This window comes from Nycticebus coucang, chromosome 10 (assembly GCF_027406575.1).
Source record: "Nycticebus coucang isolate mNycCou1 chromosome 10, mNycCou1.pri, whole genome shotgun sequence".
Classification (NCBI taxonomy): domain Eukaryota; kingdom Metazoa; phylum Chordata; class Mammalia; order Primates; family Lorisidae; genus Nycticebus; species Nycticebus coucang.
Window position 1 is genome coordinate 115468229 of NC_069789.1, and position 21721 is coordinate 115489949.

A 21721-nucleotide genomic window follows, 5' to 3' on the forward strand; every position below is an offset into this window, starting at 1 on the left:
TGTTGTTGTCGTTGTTTAGCAGGCCTGTGCCGGGTTCAAACCCGCCAGCCCTGGTGTATGTGGTAACCACTGAGCTACGGGCGCCCAGCCTTGATACATGATTTTTAACTCAAATGCATAGTTTATATGAGTTCAGTCTTTGTATTGTACATTCTATCAGCTTTATGTAATATATATTGACACATAGAATTTTTTCACTGCCTTAAAAACCAGGGTTTTTTTTTTTGTTGTTGTTGTTTTGTAGTATTTGCTGGGGATTAAAAACACCAGGTTTTTTTTTGTTTGTTTGTTTTTATTGTTGGGGATTCATTGAGGGTACAATAAGCCAGGTTACTCTGATTGCAATTGTTAGGTAAAGTCCCTCTTGCAATCATGTTGTTTTTGTTTTTTTGAAACAGAGTCTCACTCTGTTGCCCTGGGGTAGAGTGCCAAGGCAATCTCTACAGGAACCTCAATAGCTCACAGCAACTTCAAACTCTTGGGCTCAAGTGATCCTCCTACCTCAGCCTCCCAAGTAACTGGAACTACAGGTACCTAACACTACACTCAGCTAGTTTTTCCTATTTTTTAGTAGAGACAGGATCTCACTGTTGCTCAGGCTGGTCTCCAACTCCTGAGCTCAAGGGATTCATCCACCTGAGGGCCTCCCACCAAGCTAGGATGACAGATGTGAGCCACCACCCCGGGCCAAACAGGAAACCAGCTACTTACCGTTATTTAATCTTTGACAAGCCAATTAAAAACATCCAGTGGGGAAAAGATTCCCTATTTAATAAATGGTGCTGGGTGAACTGGCTGGCAACCTGTAGAAGACTGAAACTGGACCCACACCTTTCACCATTAACTAAGATAGACTCTCACTGGATAAAAGATTTAAACTTAAGACATGAAACTATAAAAATACTTGAAGAGGGGCGGTGCCTGTGGCTCAGTCGGTAAGGCGCCGGCCCCATATACCGAGGGTGCCGGGTTCAAACCCAGCCCCGGCTGAACTGCAAACCAAAAAATAGCTGGGCGTTGTGGCGGGCGCCTGTAGTCCCAGCTACTCGGGAGGCTGAGGCAAGAGAATCGCTTAAGCCCAGGAGTTGGAGGTTGCTGTGAACTGTGTGATGCCATGGCACTCTACCGAGGGCGATAAAGTGAGACTCTGTCTCTACAAAAAAAAAAAAAAAAAAAATACTTGAAGAGGGCGGCGCCTGTGGCTCAGTGAGTAGGGCGCCAGCCCCATATACCAAGGGTGGCGGGTTCAAACCCAGCCCCGGCCAAACTGCAACAGAAAAATAGCTGGGCGTTGTGGCGCACGCCTGTAGTCCCAGCTGCTCAGGAGGCTGAGGCAAGAGAATCACGTAAGCCCAAGAGTTAGAGGTTGCTGTGAGCCATGTGACGCCATGGCACTCTACCTGAGGGCGGTACAGTGAGACTCTGTCTCTACAAAAAAAAAAAAAAAATACTTGAAGAAAGTGCAGGGAAAACTCTTGAAGGAATTGGGCTGGGTGAATATTTTATGAGGAGGACTCCCCAGGCAATTGAAGCAGTATCAAAAATACACTACTGGAACCTGATCAAACTAAAAAGCTTCTGCACAGCCAAGAACATAGTAAGTAAAGCAAGCAGTCAGCCCTCAGAATGGGAGAAAATATTTGCAGGTTATACCTCCGATAAAGGTCTAATAACCAGAATCCACAGAGAACTCAAATGTATTAGCAAGAAAAGAACACGCGACCCCATCTCAGGGTGGGCAAGGGACTTGAAGAGAAACTTCTCTAAAGAAGACAGACGCATGATGTACAAACACATGAAAAAAAGCTCATCATCCTTATTCATCAGAGAAATGCAAATCAAAACTACTTTGAAATATCACGTAACCCCAGTAAGAGTAGCCCACATAACAAAATCCCCAAACCAGAGATGGGGAGAAAAGGGCACACTTCTACACTGCTGGTGGGAATGCACGCTAATATGTTCCTTCTGGAAGGATGTTTGGAGAATACTTAGAGACCTAAAAATAGACCTGCCATTTGATCCTATAATTCCTTTACTAGGTTATACCCAGAAGACCAAAAATCACAATATAACAAAGACATTTGTACCAGAATGTTTATTGCAGCCCAATTCATAATTGCTAAGTCACGGAAGAAGCCCAAGTCCCCATGGACCCACAAATGGACTAGTAAATTGTGGTACATGTATACCACAGAATATTATGCAGTCTTAAAGAAAGATGGAGACTTTACCTCTTTCATGTTTACATGGATGGAGCTGGAACATATTCTTCTTAGCAGAGTATCTCAGGAATGGAAGAAAAAGTATCCAATGTACTCAGCTCTACTATGAAGCTAAATTATAGCTTTCATATGAAGGCTATAACCCAACTATAGCGCAAGAATATGGGGAAAGGGCCAAGGAAGGGGAAGGGAGGGGGGAGGTTATGGTGGAGGGAGGGTAATGGGTGGGGCCACACCTACAGTGCATCTTAGAACAGGAGAAACTTACTAAATGCAGAATACAAATGCCTACATACAGTGACTAAAAATGCCATGAAGGCTATGTCGAACAGTTTGATGAGAATATTTCAGATTGTATATGAAACCAGCACATTGTACCCCTTGATTGCACTAATGTACACAGCTATGATTTAACAATACAAATAAATAAATTTTTTTTTTTTTGGTAGAGACAGAGTCTCACTGTACCGCCCTCGGGTAGAGTGCCATGGCATCACACAGCTCACAGCAACCTCCAACTCCTGGGCTTAAGCGATTCTCTTGCCTCAGCCTCCCGAGTAGCTGGGACTACAGGCACCCGCCACAACACCCGGCTATCAATTAATTAATTAAAAAAAAAAATTAAAAAGTAAACTTTGAATAGAACTCTATCATGCATAAAAGGGCACACATCATATGTGGACAGCTGAATAAATTTCACTGGCTGAACACCCCTGGGAAACAGTACCCACATCCAGAACAAGCTATTTCCCAGCCTGACCTCCACCATGATCCCCTTTTAGGGCCACTTCAGCCCCTCTGTCTCTGCCTCCCCACAAGCTGGAGTTCCAAGGGGCCCAGGCTTCCCATCTGTTTATTGTTTGTTTTTATTTTTTGGGACAGAGTCTCACTTTGTTCCCTCCCTTGGTAGAGTGCTCTGGCATCACAGCTCATAGCAACCTCTAACTCTTGGGCTTAAGTGATTCTCTTGCCTTAGCCTTGCAAGTAGCTGGAACCACAGGGACCTGCCAATGCCCAGCTTTTTATTTTTGTCTCTCTGGAGCTCAGGCAATCTGCCCACCTCAGATTATAGGTGTGAGCCACCATGCCCAGCCCCCATCTGGTTTTTTTTATTTCTCATCCCCAGAATGGCCTCCAGCCCTACTGACACCCAGCATCCCCCTGAAATGCCTGATCTCTTTCATGCCTCAGTCCCCCTAACACCCAGCATGGTTCTCCACCATCACAGGCCCCAATCCCTCCCCAGCACCCCCTCACCCTCAGACAGACAGACAGACACACAAATGAAGCCCAGCACTGGGTTTATTGCCTCCCTGGCAGGGGAAGGCGTTTTGGGGTAGGCTGAGCGGGACAGTGTTGGGCTGGGAGTTTCTCAGTCTGTGTGAGGCAGGTTCAGTTGTGAAGTGGGGATATTAGTGGAGGTTGCTGGAGGTTGAGCTCAGGGTGAGGGGCCTGGGTCTATGCTGAGAGATTCTGCCATTGTGAAATTGGTGTCACTCACCTTCCTGGACTGTGAGAGGGCAGGGAGGGCCCAAGTGTCTCAGTAAGATAAACTGACCAAGGTAGTCCCTGAGGGTCCAGGGGCATGGAGATGTTGGGATCTGCATCCCCATCCTACAGGGCCCGGAAAGGGAGGGGGCCTGGCCACTGTGGCCCCTCCTTGGGGTCATCCAATGGGTTATGAGGCTGGAAGGGGCACGGTGGGGCTCAGAGCTCATCGTGGTGTCGTGTCAGGTCCTCGCCATAGTTGGTGGCCTGGCTGCCCACGAACATGTTCCAGTTGCCCAGTATCTCAGCTTTGCTCAGACGCCCGTCCTAGAGGAGGGTTAGGGGTCAGAGGGGACAACACTGGCCCTGCTTGTGAAAGTCATCCGTATATCTAAGTATATCCCCCTGGTCTTTTCTTTATTTTTGCAGTTTTTGGCTGGGGCTGGATTTGAACCTGCCACTTCCGGCATATGGGGCTGGCGCCCCACTCCTTTGAGCCACAGGCGCCACCCAGTCCCCCTGGTCTTTGTGTCCCCTTCTCTCAGGTCTCTGTTCCCATCTCTCTGGGTCTCTGTACTCCTCTATCTCTTTCTCTCTGTCCCTCTTTCCTTTTTTTTTTTTTTGGTTTTTGGCTGGGGCTGGGTTTGAACCTGCCACCTCTGGCATATGGGACTAGCGCCCTACTCCTTGAGCCACAGGCACCGCCCTCCTTTTTTTTTTTTTTTGTAGAGACAGAGTCTCACTGTACCGCCCTCGGGTAGAGTGCCGTGGCGTCACACGGCTCACAGCAACCTCCAGCTCTTGGGCTTACGTGATTCTCTTGCCTCAGCCTCCCGAGCAGCTGGGACTACAGGCGCCCGCCACAACGCCCAGCTATTTTTCTGTTGCAGTTTGGCCGGGGCTGGGTCAGAACCCGGCGCCCTCGGCATATGGGGCCGGCGCCCTACTCACTGAGCCACAGGCGCCGCCCTGTCCCTCTTTCTTTATCCTACCAAACAGGGATGACCCCAGCCCCAGGTGCAGGCTTGCTTATGTCTGCGCACCCGCCCAGCATCCCTGCTCAGTGCCTGCTATGCATCTCATCGTGGCACCTTGTCCGTGTCGCTCTCCTGTAGCAGGTGATTGGCCTCCACCAGGGGCTGGTCCTGGGACGGGGGTAGCACCCAGTGGCCAACCTCTTTCCCATCCAGTCGCCCATCCTTGTTCAGGTCCCGGAAGTCCCGGAACTGCTGCCGCTCAGTCTGCACCCAGGCTGGCTCCTCCTCCCCAGGCTCCTCAGAGTACAGATCCGCTGGGTATGGGACAGAGGGGACAGAGTCAGGGAGCACAGGGAACCTGGGGGTCAATCCTGGCTCTGACATTTCCTGGCTTGTGACTGTGGGCAATTTACTACACTTTCTTTGCCTCAATTTCCCCTTCTATTTAAATGGGATTAGTAAAGTGGTCCCAGCTACTGGGGAGGTTGAGGCAGAAGGATCACTTGAGCCCAGGAGTTTGAGGTTACAGTAAGCTATGATAACAGCAGTGCACTCTAGCCTGGTGACAAAATGAGACTCTGTCTCTAAAAAATAAAAAAAGGCTGGGTGTGGTGCTCATGCCTTATAGTCCTAGCACTTTGGGAGGCCGAGGTGGATGGAATGCTTGAGCTCAGAAGTCTGAGACCAGCCTAAGCAAGAGGGAGACTCCTGTCTCTAAAAAAAAGTAGCTAGAAAAATATTTAAAAAGTAGCTAGAGGCTCAATGCCTGTAGCTTAGCGGCTAGGGCACCATCCACATACACCTGAGCTGGCAGGTTCAAACCCAGCCCGGGCCTGCCAAACAACAACTACGACCAAAAAATAGCTGGGCATTGTGGTGGGTGCCTGTAGTCCCAGCTACTTGAGAGGCTGAGGCAAGAAGATCACTTGAGCCCAAGAGTTTGAGGTTGCTGTGAGCTAGGATGCCATGGCTCTCTACTAAGGGTAATATAGTGAGACTCTGTCTCAAAAAAAAAAAAAAAAAAAAAAATGTAGGCCAGACACAGTGTGGCTCATGCCTGTAATTCTAGCCCTTTGGGAGGCAGAGTCAGGAGGATGACATGAGGCCAGGAGTTAAAGGCTACAGTGAGTTATTGTGACACCACTGTACTCTAGCCTGGGTGACAGAGTGAGATTGAGACCCTGTCTCAAAAAAGAAAAAGTAAATGAGACTAGTATCAAAACCCAATTTACCTGCGATCATTGTATTACAGATCATGATACTACAGGTGAAACTGATGTGACTGAATGAAACTAAATGTGATGGGGCAAGGCCAGGGCCTGGCAGGTAGGAAGCACTGCCCGTGAAGGAGAAATGAGTGGAGATTTTGTTGGCCAAATAATAGGACACACTAGAATGCTACCCTCAAAAACGCAGAAGCGGCTCGGTGCCTGTGGCTCAGGCGGCTAAGGCGCCAGCCACATATACCTGAGCTGGCAGGTTCAAATCCAGCCCAGGCCCGCCAAACAACAATGATGGCTGCAACTAAAAAAAAAAAAACAGACAGGTGTTGTGGTGGGCGCCAGGGGTCCCAGCTACTTGGGAGGCGGAGGCAGGAGACTCGCTTGAGCCCAGGAGTTGGAGGTTGCTGTGAGCTGTGATGCCACAGCACTCTACCCAGGGCGACAGCTTGAGGCTCTGTCTCAAAGAAAAAAAAAAAAAAAACTCAGAAGCCTCTCACTTTGTTTCAATTATTTATAAATGTTTGTAAAACTCCTGACCCCGGGGTGGATTTAGAATAAATGTGACAATGTGACAAGTCTTTTTACTTCAGACATAAAACCATGATGATTAGAACAGAATACCTTCTTCCTCTGGGGAACCAGGCCAGGGAACTGTCACCAGGGTGGGAGCCCAAGCGGAGCACACAAACTGTCTTCGCACATAGTGAGCTCAGAGCTTCTTCCTGTTTCTTTAGTTTTTATTTATTTATTTTGAGACAGAGTCTCACTGTGCCGCCCTTGGTAGAGTGCTGTATCAGCACAGCTCACAGCAACCTCTAACTCATAGGCTTAAGCAATTCTCTTGCCTTAGCCTCCCAAGTAGCTGGGACTACAGGCGCCTGCCACAATACCCGCCTATTTTGTTGTTGCAGTTGTCATTGTTTTGTAGCAGGCCTGGGCTGGTTTGAACCCACCTGTCTTGGTGTATGTGGCCAGCTCCCTAACCACTGAGCCATGGGCACCAAGTCATGTTTCTTTAGTTTTTAAATGATCCTAGGCCAGGTGCAGTGGCTCTCACCTATAATCCCAGCAAGGTAGGAAGCCAAGGTGGAAGGATTATTTGAGCTCAGCAGCTCCAGAACAGTCTGAACAAGAGCCAGACTCTGTCTCTACTAAAAATGAAAAAACTTGGGCGGCGCCTGTGGCTCAGTGAGTAGGGCGCTGGCCCCATATGCCAAGGGTGGCGGGTTCAAGCCCAGCCCCAGCCAAACGGCAACAAAAAAATAGCCGGGCATTGTGGCGGGCGCCTATAGTCCCAGCTACTTGGGAGGCTGAGGCAAGAGAATCGCGTAAGCCCAAGAGTTAGAGGTTGCTGTGAGCCGTGTGACGCCATGGCACTCTACCCGAGGGCAGTACAGTGAGACTCTGTCTCTACAAAAAAAAAAAAATGAAAAAACTAGCCAGGCATTGTGTGGGGCATCCGTAGTTCCAGCTACTTGGGAGGCTTAGGCAAGAGGATCGCTTGAGCCAGGAGTTTTGAGGTGGCTTTAAGTTATGACAATGCTAAGGCACTCTACCCAGAGCAAAAGAGTGAAACTGTCTCAAAAAAAAAAAAAAAAAAAAAAGGCTCAGCGCCTATGGCTCAAGCCATATACACCTGAGCTTGCAGGTTCGAATCCAGCCCGGGCCCATCAAACAACAATGAGGGCTGCAACCAAAAAATAGCCAGGCGTTGTGGCAGGTACCTGTAGTCCCAGCTACTTGGGAGGCTGAGACAGGAGAATCTCTTGAGCCCAGGAGTTGGAGGTTGCTGTGAGCTGTGATGCCACAGCACTCTACCCAGGGCGACAGCTTGAGACTCTGTCTCAAAAAAAAAAAAAAAAATAGAAACATGGGCGGCGCCTGTGGCTCAGTGAGTAGGGCGCCGGCCCCATATGCCGAGGGTGGCGGGTTCAAACCCAGCCCCGGCCAAACTGCAACAAAAAAATAGCCGGGCGTTGTGGCGGGCGCCTGTAGTCCCAGCTGCTCGGGAGGCTGAGGCAAGAGAATCGCGTAAGCCCAAGAGTTAGAGGTTGCTGTGAGCCGTGTGACGCCACGGCACTCTACCCAAGGGCGGTACAGTGAGACTCTGTCTCTACAAAAAAAAAAAAAAAAAAAATAGAAACTTCACACCACAGAGGAGGAATTTTGTCTGTGTTATTTTCTGCTGTATCCTCAACCACTTGTCTGTAGTAGGTGCTCAACAAATGTTTCCTGGGCCTGGTATATAGTAGGTGCTTAATAGATGCTTTTGTGTCTGGCATATAATAGCTACTCAATAAGTGTTCGGTACATGAACTCAAGCAATGTTCCTGCCCTGCCTCTAAGGGTTACTGCTCTCTTCTGGGAAATATACGCCCACTGCCACGGGTGCCCAGGAAAAGACAGGTTACCCAGAGGGAACTGGGGCTCACTCACCAATGTACTCCTCCACCTGGACGTAGCCATCTCTGTTCTTATCTAGGTCCTCCAGGGTTTCCTGAGGAGAAAGAGGCATTGAGACAGGGTGTGGATGCACTGGCTCCCCTGGGAGGCCAGGCCCCTGGGGTTAGGAAGTGAGATTCTCTGGGACAAGCACCAGGTAGTCTCAGTGGGCAGTGTGTGGGGAATCTGATGGCTTTTGGGGTCATCCTGTGATGTGGGCACCATGCTGAGAGCCAGGGAACCCCAGTGTACAGCAAAGCACAGGCTCCTTACAGGCAAGGAGAGCTGTCCCTAACATTCTCACATTTGGGCAAACAGTCTGGAAGGGGTAAAACCTCTTACAGCTAGCAGAGCCTGGCCCCTAACCCTGCTTTATTGGATATACACATTTGTGGATCGTTTTGATCCATACGCAACACTGCTACTCTTTGTTTTGTGCAAACTTCTTTTTTTTTTTTTTTTGCAGTTTTTGGTTGAGGCTGGGTTTGAACCCGCCACCTCCAGCATATGGGGCCAGTGCCCTACTCCTTTGAGCCACAGGCGCCGCCCTTGTGCAAACTTCTTGAGCAAAATAGCTTCTATTCCCCACTTTTACATTCAGACTCATTCAATATAAGGCACTGCAGGTGCATCTTACAAGGGTACATGTGAAACTTAGCAAATGTAGAATATAAATGTCTTAACACAATAACTAAGAAAATGCCAGGAAGGCTATGTTAACCAGTGTGATGAAAATGTGTCGAACGGTCTATAAAAACAGTGTATGGTACCCCATGATCGCATTAATGTACACAGCTATGATTTAATAATAAAAATATAGGGCAGCACCTGTGGCTCAAAGGAGTAGGGCGCCGGCCCCATATGCCAGAGGTGGTGGGTTCAAACCCAGCCCCGGCCAAAAACTGCAAAAATAAAATAAAATAAAATAAAAAAATATATATATATGGCACTGCAGGCATCATCACTGTACCTTCTAGCAAAGTTAAGCCACAATATTTTAGAGTTGACAAATAAAATACAGTACACCCAATGATAGTTGGATTTCAGATAAATAACAAATGATTCTTCAGTATAATTACATTCCATATATTTGAGATACATACTTCAGGATGAGTTACATTTGAATTTTAAATAAACAACTTTTTATGAAAAATATGTCCCAAATATTGTGTAGGACATACTTATATTAGAGAATGATTTATTGTTTATATATTGTTAATAAGTTTAAGTGTAATTGACTATCCTATGCTGTTTGCTAGCTCTGATAACTCTCCAACACCTACATATATATATATATATATATACACATATTTTTTTTTTTAATTGAGACAGTCTCACTTTATCACCCTCAATAGAGTGCTGTGGTATCACAGCTCATAGCAACCTCCAACTCTCAGGCTCAATTGATTCTCTTGCCTCAGCCTCCCTAGTAGCTGGGATTACAGGTGCCCACCACAACCCCCAGCTATTTTTTTTTGTTGTTGCAGTTGTCATTGTTGTTTTAGCTAGCCTGGGTGGGTTCAAACCTCCAGCCCAAGGGTATGTGGCCTGCGCCCTACCTACTGAGCTACGGGCGCTGCCATATATTCAAAGTCTTATTATTTGAAGTGACTTTCCTTTAGTTTGTCCTTTTTATTTTACTTTTTTGAGACAGTGTCTCACTTCGTTCACTCTAGGTAGAGTGCCATGGCATCATAGCTCACAGCAACCTCAAATTCTTGGGCTCAAGTAATCCTCTTGCCTTAGCCTCCCAAGTAGCAGGGACTATAGGCGCCCACCACAACACTCAGCTATTTCTTAGAATGAGGGTCTCAAATTCCTGAACTCAGACAATCCACTTGTCTTGGCCTCCCAGAGTGCTAGGATTACAGGCCTGAACCATCATGCCTGGCCTTAGTTTGTCCTTTATGGCACAGTTATAACTCACAGTCACATTTTGAAATCCTGTATGTGGATAGGTGACACTGTCCACGAACATGAGAAAGGATAGCAGAGTGTTTAGACAAGGGCATGGCGGACACCATAAAGGGCCAGACAGAAAATATTTCTGGCCCTGCAACCCATTCAGTGTTCACTGCAACTGCTCAACACTACCATTGCGTGAAATCAGCCATTCATGATATGGAGGTGGGGACCAGCCTGAGCAAGAGCAACACCTAATGTCTATAGAAATAAATGAGGTGCCCGTAGCTCAGTGAGTAGGGCACCAGTCACATATACCAAAGGTGATAGGTTCAGGCCTGGGCCTGCTAAACAATGACAACTACGGGTGGCGCCTGTGGCTCAGTGAGTAGGGCACTGGCCCCATATGCCGAGGGTGGCGGGTTCAAACCCAGCCCCGGCCAAACTGCAACAAAAAAACAGCCGGGTGTTGTGGCGGGCGCCTGTAGTCCCAGCTGCTCAGGAGGCTGAGGCAAGAGAATTGCGTAAGCCCAAGAGTTAGAGGTTGCTGTGAGCTGTGTGACGCCATGGCACTCTACCTGAGGGGGCGGTACAGTGAGACTCTGTCTCTACAAAAAAACAAAACAAAACAAACAAACAAACAAAAAAAAAAACAATGACAACTGCAACCAAAAAAAAAAAAAAAAATAGCCGGGCATTGTGGCAGGTGCCTGTAGTCCCAGCTACTCGGGAGGCTGAGGCAGGAGAATTGCTTGGGCCCAGGAGTTGGAGGTTGCTGTGAGCTGTGTGAGGCCACGGCATTCTACCGAGGGTAATAAAGTGAGATTCTGTCTCTACAAAAAAAATAAAATAAAATAAAAATAATAAAATAAATAAATAAGTTGCCCATAGCTCAGTGAGTAAGGCACCAGTCACATATACCAAAGGTGACGGGTTCAGGCCTGGGCCTGCTAAACAATGACAACTGTGGGCGGCGCCTGTGGCTCAGTGAGTAGGGCGCCATATGCTGAGGGTGGCGGGTTCAAACCCAGACCCGGCCAGATAGCCGGGTGTTGTGGCGGGCGCCTGTAGTCCCAGCTGCTCAGGAGGCTGAGGCAAGAGAATCACGTAAGCCCAAGAGTTAGAGGTTGCTGTGAGCTGTGTTAGGGTTAGGGTTAGGGTTAGGACACCACAGCACTCTACCTGAGGGGGCGGTACAGTGAGACTCTGTCTCTCCAAAAGAAAACAAAACAAACAAACAAACAAAAAAAAAACAATGACAACTGCAACCAAAAAAAAAAAAAAAAAAGCCGGGCATTGTGGCAGGCACCTGTAGTCCCAGCTACTTGGGAGGCTGAGGCAAGAGAATCACTGAAGCCCAAGAATTTGAGGTTGCTGTGAGCTATGATGGCACAGCACTCTACCAAGGGTGACATAGTGAGACTGTCTCAAGATAAATAAATAAGTAAAGGTTTATTGGATCTTGTAGGGAGCAGAGTTCAAGAGGGCGTAGTCAAACTGTCCCTGGGAAGCAAGATGATACCTTTCCTCTCTAGGCCTTTGTGTCAATTTCTGAGCCAGGCCAAAGCCCCACCTCAAGGGTTGTTGCCAAACTGAATAAATCAAGTACATAAATTCCTTAGAAAGGCTAGTCATGGTGGCTCAGGCCCATAATTCCAGCACTCTAGGAGGTCAAGGTGAGAGGTTCCCTTGAATTCAGGAGTTCAAGACCAACCAGACCAAGAGCAAGACCCCATCTCTATTAAAAATAGAAAAACTAGCCAGGCATTGTGGGCGCCACCTGTAGTCCCAGCTACTAGAGAGGCTGAGGCAGGAGGATCACTTGGGCTCAGGAGTTTAAGGCTAGGCTGACACCATGGCATTGTAGCCTGGGTGATGGAGCAAGACCTTATCTCAGGCTGGGTGCAGCAGCTCACGCCTGTAATCCCAGCACATGGGAGGCCGAGGCAGATGGATTGCCTGAGCTCACAGGTTTGAGACCAGCCTGAGCCAGAGTGAAACCTCTTCTCTAAAAATTGCTGGGCCAGGGATCTAAATGTAGACCTGCCATTTGATCCTGCAATTCCTCTTCTAGGTGTATATCCAAAGGACCAAAAATCATTTGACAATAAAGATATTTGCACCACATTGTTCATTGCAGCTCAATTCATAATTGCCAAGTCATGGAAGAAGCCCAAGTGCCCACGAGCCATGGATGGATTAATAAATTGTGGTATATGTATACCATGGAATACTATGCAACATTAAAAAAAATGGAGAATTTACCTCTTTTATGTTTATATGGATAGAACTGGAAAATATTCTTCTTAGTAAAGTATCTCAGGAACGGAAAAAAATATTCAATGTACTCAGTACTACTGTGAAACCAATTTATAATCACTCACACTTGCATATGAAAAATGAAACACAACTATAGCCTAGGATGAAGGAAGGAAGGGGAGGGAGAGGGAAAGGGAGGGGTGGGTTGATAGAGGGAGTGTTAGTAGGGGCACCACCCCTATGAAGCACATGCAAGCACAAGTTGGATCTATCAGGTGTAGAACACAAATGTCTTAATGCCTGTGGCTCAGTGAGTAGGGCGCTGGCCCCATATGCCGAGGGTGGCGGGTTCAAACCCAGCCCTGGCCAAACTGCAACAAAAAAATAGCCGGGCGTTGTGGCGGGTGCCTGTAGTCCCAGCTGCTCGGGAGGCTGAGGCAAAAGAATCGCGTAAGCCCAAGAGTTAGAGGTTGCTGTGAGCTGTGTGACGCCAGGGCACTCTACCCGAGGGCGGTACAGTGAGACTCTGTCTCTACAAAAAAAAAACAAAAAAAACACATGTCTTAATGCTGTAATTGGGTAAATGAGGTGAAAGCTATGTTGATTAGTAGGATGTAAGCACTCCAATTTGTACAAATAATCAACACATCGAATCCCATAATGGTATAAATGTATTTATGATCTACGTACGAATGACTTAATAAAAAATTAGGTAATTAATTAAAAAAATAAAAATAAAATAAAGTAAAAATAAAAATAGCTGGGTGTTGTGGCGGGCACCTGTAATCCCAGCTACTTGGGAGGCTGAGGCAAGAGAATCACGTAAGCCCAGGAGTTGGAGGTTGCTGTCAGCTATGGCATTCTACCAAGGGGGACCAAGTGAGACTATTTCAAAAAAAAAAAGGGTGGCGCCTGTGACTCAGTGGGTAAAGTGCTGGCCCCATATACTGAGGGTGGCAGGTTCAAACCCAGCCCTGGCCAAACTGCGACAAAAAAATAGCCGGCGTTGTGGTGGGCGCCTGTAGTCCCAGCTACTCTGGAAGCTGAGGCAAAAGAATCGCCTAAGCCCAGGAGTTGGAGGTGGCTGTGAGCTGTGTGATGCCACGGCACTCTACCAAGGGTGATAAAGTGAGACTCTGTCTCAAAAAAAAAAGAAAAAAGAAAAAATATGTGGGGCCAGCAGGAGAGGTCACAGAGTGAACACTCATGTGTGGAGTGTTCCTGGGGTTTCACCAGGATTGGGGTTCCCTGAGGCATTTGTGGGGATACGGTTGTCTGAGGGCACGTGGGGGACCTCACTCCAAATGTGAGCATACAGAGGGATGGCCTGGTAAAGAGAGGTTAGAAACTGGGGATTGGGAAGTGGGCTAGAAAATGTCACCCTCCACTGATTTGCATTTGTAGCCTGGGTTCCCTAGGGAAGATGCTGGTGACTTCCTGCCCTGGTAGGTGCTGGGATACTAGAGTATGGGTGAAAAGCCTGGGTCCCAGAAAGGGTTCCTCCAGCCCTCACTCACAGCAATCACAATGTCCCGCATGTGGGGGAACTCCTCAGGATGGAGGAAGGCCGTTAGCTCCTCCCGAGTAGCCATGGAGTCCCCATCCTGGTCGGCTACCCGGAAACGCCGCTCATCTCGAGCCAGCATCTTCTTGTAGGTCTCCGCATCCTCCACATCATGAAACTCTTCACCTGGGAAAGGAAACATCTTAGTGAGACATGCTTTAGGGAGGTAACACCAGGCATGTTGAGAAAAAAAGACCAAGGAGGCTGGGCGCGGTAGCTCATGCCTGTAATCCTAGTATTCTTGGAGGCTGAAGTGAGAAGATCCCTTGAGGTCACCAGTTTGAGACCAGCCTGAGCAAGAGCAAGAACCCATCTTTACTAAGAATAGAAAAACCAGTTGGTGTGATGGCTGGCGCCTGTAGTTGCAGCTACTCAGGAAACCAAAGCATGAGGATTGCTTGAGTCCAGGAGTTTGAGGTTGCCATAAACTATGATCACACCATTGCATTCCAGCCTTCTAGCCCAAGAGACAAAAGAAGACACTGTCTCAAAAAGAAAAAAAAAGGAAGACAAGGCTCAGCACCCTTAGCACAGTGGTTACGGCGCCAGCCACATGTACCGAGGGTGGTGGGTTCAAACTGGCCCGGGTCTGCTAAATAATGACAACTGCAACAAAAAATAGCCAGGCATTGTGGCAGGCACCTGTAGTTCTAGCTACTTGGTTGGCTGAGGCAAGAGAATCACTAAAGCCCAGGAGTTTGAGGTTGCTGGAGCTGTGACACTATGGTACTTTACCAAGGGTGACATAGTGAGACTCTATCTCAAAAAATAAAAAAATTTTAAAATTTTTAAAAAAGCCTTGGTGCTTGTAGCTCAAGCAGCTAAGGTGCCAGCCACATACACCAGAGCTGGTGGGTTCGAATCCAGCCTGGAACAACTACAACCTAAAAATAGCTGGGCGTTGTGGTGGGCGCCTGTAGTCCCAGCTACTTGGTTGGCTGAGGCAAGAGAATCCCTAAAGCCCAGGAGTTGGAGGTTGCTGTGAGTTGTGATGCCACCGCACTCTACCCAGGGTCACAGCTTGAGGCCCTGTCTCAAAAAAAAAAAAAAAAAAAAGAAAGAGAAGACAAAAGAAATATAATTCAGGAGCAGGGGGACTTCCGCATAATTAATAATAATTGATATATTATTATTTATCCATAATTTATTTAATTATATTTACAATATAATTTGTATATATATGGTATCCACAAAGTTTGTATTCAGGGTGGCGCCTGTGGCTCAAGAAGTAGCGGGCCCCATATACTGGAGGTGGCGGGTTCAAACCCAACCCTGGCCAAAAACTGCAACAAAAAATAAATAAATAAACTAAGCCCTTATTTAAAAGAGAAGTTTGTGTTCAATTTAAAATATATGAACTTAAAAAAATAAAATAAAATATATGAACTTTATGGACACTGTATAATTTATTATGTGGGCTTATATGTTATATTGTACATATTAGCTAACTTGTATTTTTATTTGTTTTATTTATTTATTTTTTGAGACTGGGTGTTACTATGTTGCCTAGGATGGTCCTTGAACTCCTGAGCTCAGGAAATCCTCCCATCTCAGCCTCTCAAGTAGCTGTGACTACAGGAGACTGTAGCCTCGCTTATATATATATATATATATTTTTTTTTTTTTCTTTTTTGAGACAGAGCCTCAAACTGTTGCCCTGGGTAGAGTGCCATGGCATCACAGCTCACAGCAACCTCCAACTCCTGGGCTCAAATAATTCTCCTGCCTCTGCCTCCCAAGCAGCTGGGACTACAGGTGCCCACCACAATGCCCGGCTATTTTTTGGTTGCAGCTGTCATTGTTGTTTGGCAGGCTTGGGCTGGATTCGAACCTGCCAGCTCAGGTGTATGTGGCTGGTGCTTTAGCCATTTGAGCCACAGGCGTTGAACCACCTCGCTTATATTTTTATTTATTTCTTTATTTCTTTATTAATTATTTATTGAGACAGAGTCTGACTATGTTGCCCTTGGTAGAGTGCTGTGCTATCACAGCTCACAGCAATCTCAAACTCTTGGGCTTAAGCAATTCTCTTGCCTCAGCCTCCCAAATAGCTGGGACTACAGGAACCCACCACACAATGCCTGGCTATTTTTTTGTCATAGTTGTCATTGTTATTTAGCAGGCCCACGCTGTGTTTGAACCCTCTAGCCCCAGTGTATGTGGCCAGTGCTCTAACCATTCAGCTACAGGCACCTTATTGTATGTTTTTTTTTTTTTTTTTGAGACAGAGTCTTACTATGTTGCCCTCAGTAGAGTGCTGTGCTGTCACAGCTCACAACAACCTCAAACTCTTGGGCTTAAGCGATTCTCTTCCCTCAGCCTCCCAAGTAGCTGGGACTATAGGTGCCCACCGCAACGCCCGGCTAATTTTTTTGTTGCAGTTGTCATTGTTGTTTAGCCAACCTTGGCCAGGTTCGAACCCACCACCCTCCATGCATGTGGCTGGTGCCGTAACAACTGTGCTACAGGTCCCAAGCCAGAACTTACGTTAAGCTTTTTTTTGGAGACAGAGTCTCACTATGTCACCCTCTGTAGAGTGAAGTGGCGTCCAAATCACAGCAACCTCAAACTCTTCAGCTCAAGCCATCCTTTTGTCTCTGCCTCCAGACTAGCTGGATCTACAGGCACCTTCCACAATGCCCAGCTATTTTTTTTTTTTTTTTGAGAAAGAGCCTCAAGCTGTCACCCTGGGTAGAGTGCCATGGCTCACAGCTCACAGCAACCTCCAACTCCTGGGCTCAAGCGATTCTCCTGCCTCTGCCTCCCAAGTAGCTGGGACTACAGGCACCTGCCACAATGCCCGGCTATTTTTTGGTTGCGTCATTATTGTTTGATGGGCCCAGGCTGGATTCGAACCCGCCAGCTCAGGTGGCCCCTTAGCAGTTCGAGCCACAGGTGCTAAGCCACGCCCAGCTATTTCTGGAGATGGAGTCTCACTCTTGCTAAAGGTGGTCTCCAACTTCGGAGCTCAGCAATCTGCCTGTCTTGGCCTCCCAGAGTGCTAGGGTTACTGGTGTGAGCCACCACAACTGGCCTAATATGCTAAGCTCCTTAAATATAATAGTGCATTTCATCTTCACAAAAAGCAATTAAAGTGGGTTCTTTTCCACGTATTCTACCTTCTCAATGAGAAAACTAGTTCCCAGAGATAGGAAATATCCTGCCCAACAGCATGCAGCCAGGAATGGCGGGACTTTAAATTGACAGTGGCACATTTGCCCCCAAAGTCCTGCTCTTATACCCTTAGACCCGTAGCTTATACTGACTCAAGTGCTTGACAGAGAGGAGGAAAGGACATTTTGAGGAATATGGTGAGTTCAGAGAAACCATAGAAGATTTGGGGCAGAAAATGCAGAAAAACAAAGCTAAGGAGCTGGGATTGTCTTCCTGGAGGCCCAGGGAGCCCTGAGCAGAGGAGGGACAGAGTCAGCTCTGGATACAGAAAAAGCCCTCTGGGGCTATGCTAGAAGCTGGGGAGATGGAGGGAAAGGAGAGGGAATAGAAAGCAAGAGTTTTGGCGAGGCCTGTGGCTGGGGCTTGGGACAGAAGAGAGGAAACAGAGTCAGAAGCAGGGTAAATGGCCTTGAGGTTCTCAGGATGAGAGGCCACAGAGGTCAGGCGCCAGGTGATAGCGCGTGGGAAGTAGGCGTAGGCCAAATCTTAACTTCCCTAGGCAAAGGCTCATAGAGACCATGAATTCCAGGATGAAAGCCAGAGGTCTAAGATTGGGGTCTCAGAGCGATGGAGACCTACAAGTGTAGACCTTGCTCAAGGGTCAGGGATTCTGGGTAGATGATTTGAGGGCTCTCAGGATGAGGTGATCAGAAAGGACGAGATGTGCAGAGAGCAAGGGTCGAGGTCTCGCCGCATACCGGGCGCGTAGTGGCCATAGGTGGCGTTGCGCAGCTCTTCCCAACCCACACGACCGTCGCGGTCCGTGTCGTACGTGTCCCAGGCCGCGCTCACCGAGTCCCGTATGTGCCGCTGCTGTGTGTGCGCGATCCACGCGCGAAGCTCGGCCAGCGACACCCAGCCGTCGCCGTCCCCGGCGCGGTCCATGCGGTCCACGATCCGCCTGCGTACCGGGCGGGGCCCATATCAGTGTCGGCTCCGCGCCCTCCACGTCCGCGCCTCCACCTGAGACATTTCCCCACCCCGCCGCGTGGGGCTGGAAGTGCGGTCCACGGTCGCAGGGCAAAGTTGGGGGCGGCGCGTGCCAATTTCGGGACTCACCCCACCGCAGGACCCCTGGCGTCCACAGAAGTGAGTCACGCCCTTCCCGAGGCCCAGGAGGCCTAAACCCCGCTCCACTGTTCCCGAATCCCCCATTGCGGGAGGGATCTCAAGACCACGTAGGGCCACAGCCTCCACTCCAACCCCCGCCCCTCGGCCCCGCACGGGCTCCAACTCTCGTAAGACTGAGATGGGGTGCAGTGAGGGAGCAGGCAGTAGCATGTTGCCCCCCTGGCCTGCGGGACCCCTGTCCTATGTCTGACTCTGAACCCCAAACGCCATGGCCATGCCCAGCCGACCCACCCCTCTCCCAGGCTCTGTCTCCGGACCCTCCCCCAGTCCTCCAATCTCATCCCTGGCGTCTGGCGCCAGTTTCGGGCTCAGCTCTGCAGCCCCGCCCGGTGCCGCTGCTTTTCTGGCCGGCTCCTGCCTGAACCCAGCCCTGACCAAGGACTATCACCCGCAATCCCGGCCGGCTCAGCTATTCATCTTCCCCACCTTCTGCTCCGCAGGTCTCCTGTGCAACCCCACCCCCATCCCTGTTGCAAGTCAAGCCACTTAGGTCCCATCTCAGCCCCTTTTCTCCAAGTGCCAGTCAGCTCCCCAGCCCTTCTCCTCTCCCCTGGTGATGCCCACATAGAGCCCTCCTCCCTGTCACTGTCTCTTGACCCCTGTGGCCCAGTCTCCACAGTCCAATACCAGATGGCAAAGCCCTCCCCAGCTCTGTCCTGTTACTGCTTCCTTCCTATGCTAGGGTGTCTGAGCCAGGGTCTGTCAGGGGTCAGCTCTTGTCCCAGGGACTCACACCCTACCCTGAGGATCCAGCTATAGTTAAGAACTTGGCTCCATAGCCTGACATTATAGGTTCAAACCCTGCTCTCTTCTCTTGCTGGCTGTGAAGATGTGGGCAGATGACTTAATCTCTCTGTGCCTCAGTTTCCCCTCTGTAAAGTGGAGATAAATAACAGTACCTACCCCAGCAGGTGGTTGTGTCGATTTTATCAGTTAAGCCATGAACAGCCCATAGGACAGCCCTAGCACCATAGTCAGCACTAAGCTAAAGGTGTTAACCTATCATTGCCCTCCCACTTTCATCCCTCCTTCACCCACCCCCATTCATGCCCAATTTTACAGCTAGCAGACCTGGCCAACACCACCACTGTCTCTGCCCTGGCCTAGCCACCACCTTGTCTTGTGTCCCACAAGTTGATTCCATGCCTATCTATACTCCCTGCATACTAGGTCCCCCTACAGTCCGTTCCCCACCCAACAGCTGGAGGTATTCTATTAAAACCCAAGTTAGCTCAGGCAGCACCTGTGGCTCAAAGGAGTAGGGTGTTGGCCCCATATGCTAGCAGTGGCGGTTCAAACCCAGCCCCGGCCAAAAACAGCAAAAAAACCCCAAAAAACCTAAGTTAGCTCAAGTCCTCCCTCTGCTCAGAGCTCCCAAGGCTCTCTCACTCGGAAAAGCTTATATCTTCACGGTGACAGCAAAGGCCCTGCATAACTTGACCTTTTTGCTCCTCTGTCCTCACCTCCCAGTCTCTCCCCTTCCCTCACTGGCTTCCAGCCACAGTGACCTCACTGTTCCCCAAATACACTAGGCCCACTTCTGCCTCAGGCCCTTTGTAACTTACTGTTCTGTCTGCCTGACCTGCTATTCCCCCAGATGCTCACATGGATCAAATACCACTTTCTCACTGAGGCCTCCTCAGACTTCCCCCCACACACATATCTGCTCCTTCCTTCCATACTTCCTCACTCCCTCGCCTTTTCTCTGATACATTTATCTCCATTTGATGCACTTTATACTCTGATTTATTGTTGTTTCTGCCATACTTTCTGTCTTGTTTGTTCACTGCTGTGACTTTAACACCTAGAGCAATGCCTGGCACTAAGGAGGTGCTCAGGCACAAATCCTAGCACATTTGTAGGATGAGTGGGCATCAGCAGGATGCACAGAGAGGGGCTGCTTCCATTGCCTCCCTGCCCTCAAGCCCACTCTGGCCCTGTCTGCCCCAACAGAGGATGAACCGAACATGCTCTGTCTCCTTCATTGCAAGACCTCATTCAGCCCTGCTCACTCTCAAATTCTGGACTTAGCCATTTTCCTGCCCTGGCTGGGCTCCATACATAATAAAGCTCAATTTCCACATCAGTCCCTACCCATTTACAGAGCAGGGAACTGAGGCTTGGGGAGGAGAGGTATCTTGAACACAGAGTTTGCTGCCCTCAAATGTCTTCTCTTGAGGCCTCAATTTTAATTTGTGTTTTTCCTGAGGAAAGGAGGTAGAACCTCATGATAGAATCATCTTCACAAAGACCTGAAGTCCAGACCATACCATCCCTTTTCCCAGCCCCTAGTCTGTCCCCTCATCAATGCTCCCATCTCTCTCCCCAACCTCCCTTTGAACGTGCCCCACCCCCATCTCCCTCCTACCCCAGACGGGCCTGGCTTTCCTCTGGGCTGAGCTGGTCGAATTCCTTGGCCACATCGCGTCCCAGGAAAGCCTCATGGTCGTACTGGAAGTTCCCGTGGGCGTCATCATGAGGGGCCTCGCTCAGGGGTGCCGTCTGGTGCACCCTCCCCTGGCCATGAGGGCCGGCGTCTGGGGATGGCTTCCCCTGGGCCCCTTGTGTCAGCAGCCACAGAAGCAGCAGAAGTGATGGTCGCCACATCATCGGTTCCTGGGGAGTTGAGGACAGAGATGAGGACAGAAAGGGAACAGGAGGGTGGATGTCTAGGGGGATTACCTAGGACAGAACAGAGAGACGGCAGCTGGCTGAAAACTTTTGAGCTCAAGAAGAGCCAGCGATGGGGAAAAGACGGGCGGGGTGGTCAGAGGTAAAACCAACTTTGGGGACTGAATCTTCAGTCCCAGAGTGGTCCCAGATCCGCAAGGGGGAGATTACGGGAAGAGACGTGGCGCCAAGTCCCGTGAGAAGTGCGGGGGATGGTGGTGGCCAGGCTCCCTGGTGTCGCGCTCAGCCTAGGCCCTGGAGATCCTCGACTCCATCCTCCCCGAGCCGCCCTCCCTGGGTAGAGACCCCTACCCGCTCCCTTTACCCCGTTATCCAGCTGGGCTTCGCTCTCCACAATCCACACTATGTTCTCTCAAATATACCCTATTTGGCTGCTCTCCAGGCAGGCTCCGCCTCTGGTGGCGCAGTGCCCCGCCCCCCGCCCAATGATCGCTCACAGGAGGACCAAAGGTGGGGCCAAAATGCGTAGGGGGCGGAGGCGCGGGCTCCCCTCGCCACGTCCACAAAGGAAAGTGTGGTGGGTTGCCGGAAAACTTAGTGGGCGACGACGGAGTAACGCGGCCGAAAAGAACTACAACTCCCAGAAGGCGTTGAGGTGCCTTGCTGTCCACCTCCAGTTGCTCTAGCCCCAAAACCTCAGGAAAG

The 21721-nt window shown here is 49.2% G+C and overlaps 1 protein-coding gene across 2 annotated transcripts; it reads right to left on the bottom strand.

Moving 5' to 3' along the window:
• Positions 1–3518: 3518 nt before the first annotated feature.
• On the bottom strand, positions 3519–21499 carry RCN3 (reticulocalbin 3). 2 transcript variants are annotated; one of them, XM_053606586.1, is made up of 7 exons: positions 21381–21499; positions 20754–21001; positions 17953–18155; positions 14034–14206; positions 8350–8410; positions 4805–5004; positions 3519–4040 (listed from the first exon to the last, which is right to left on the bottom strand). In XM_053606586.1, exons 2-7 carry the CDS (start codon positions 20993–20995, stop codon positions 3933–3935), a joined length of 987 nt encoding a protein of 328 aa, XP_053462561.1. In that variant the 5' UTR covers positions 20996–21001; positions 21381–21499; the 3' UTR covers positions 3519–3932. The 2 variants fall into 2 exon arrangements, with proteins under 2 accessions (XP_053462561.1, XP_053462562.1); XM_053606587.1 differs by having other exon boundaries at positions 21368–21387.
• Between the last annotated feature and the right edge of the window lie 222 nt (positions 21500–21721).

Bases quoted from the DNA above. Each gene is read 5' to 3' on its own strand.
- RCN3 (XM_053606586.1), bottom strand. From the start codon at position 20,995: ATGATGTGGCGACCATCACTTCTGCTGCTTCTGTGGCTGCTGACACAA. The intron at 8,411-14,033 runs GTGAGTGAGGGC...CTTTCTCCTCAG, and splicing joins TGCGGGACATTGTGATTGCT to GAAACCCTGGAGGACCTAGA. The intron at 4,041-4,804 runs GTGCCACGATGA...ACCCTCCTCTAG, and splicing joins AGGAGAGCGACACGGACAAG to GACGGGCGTCTGAGCAAAGC.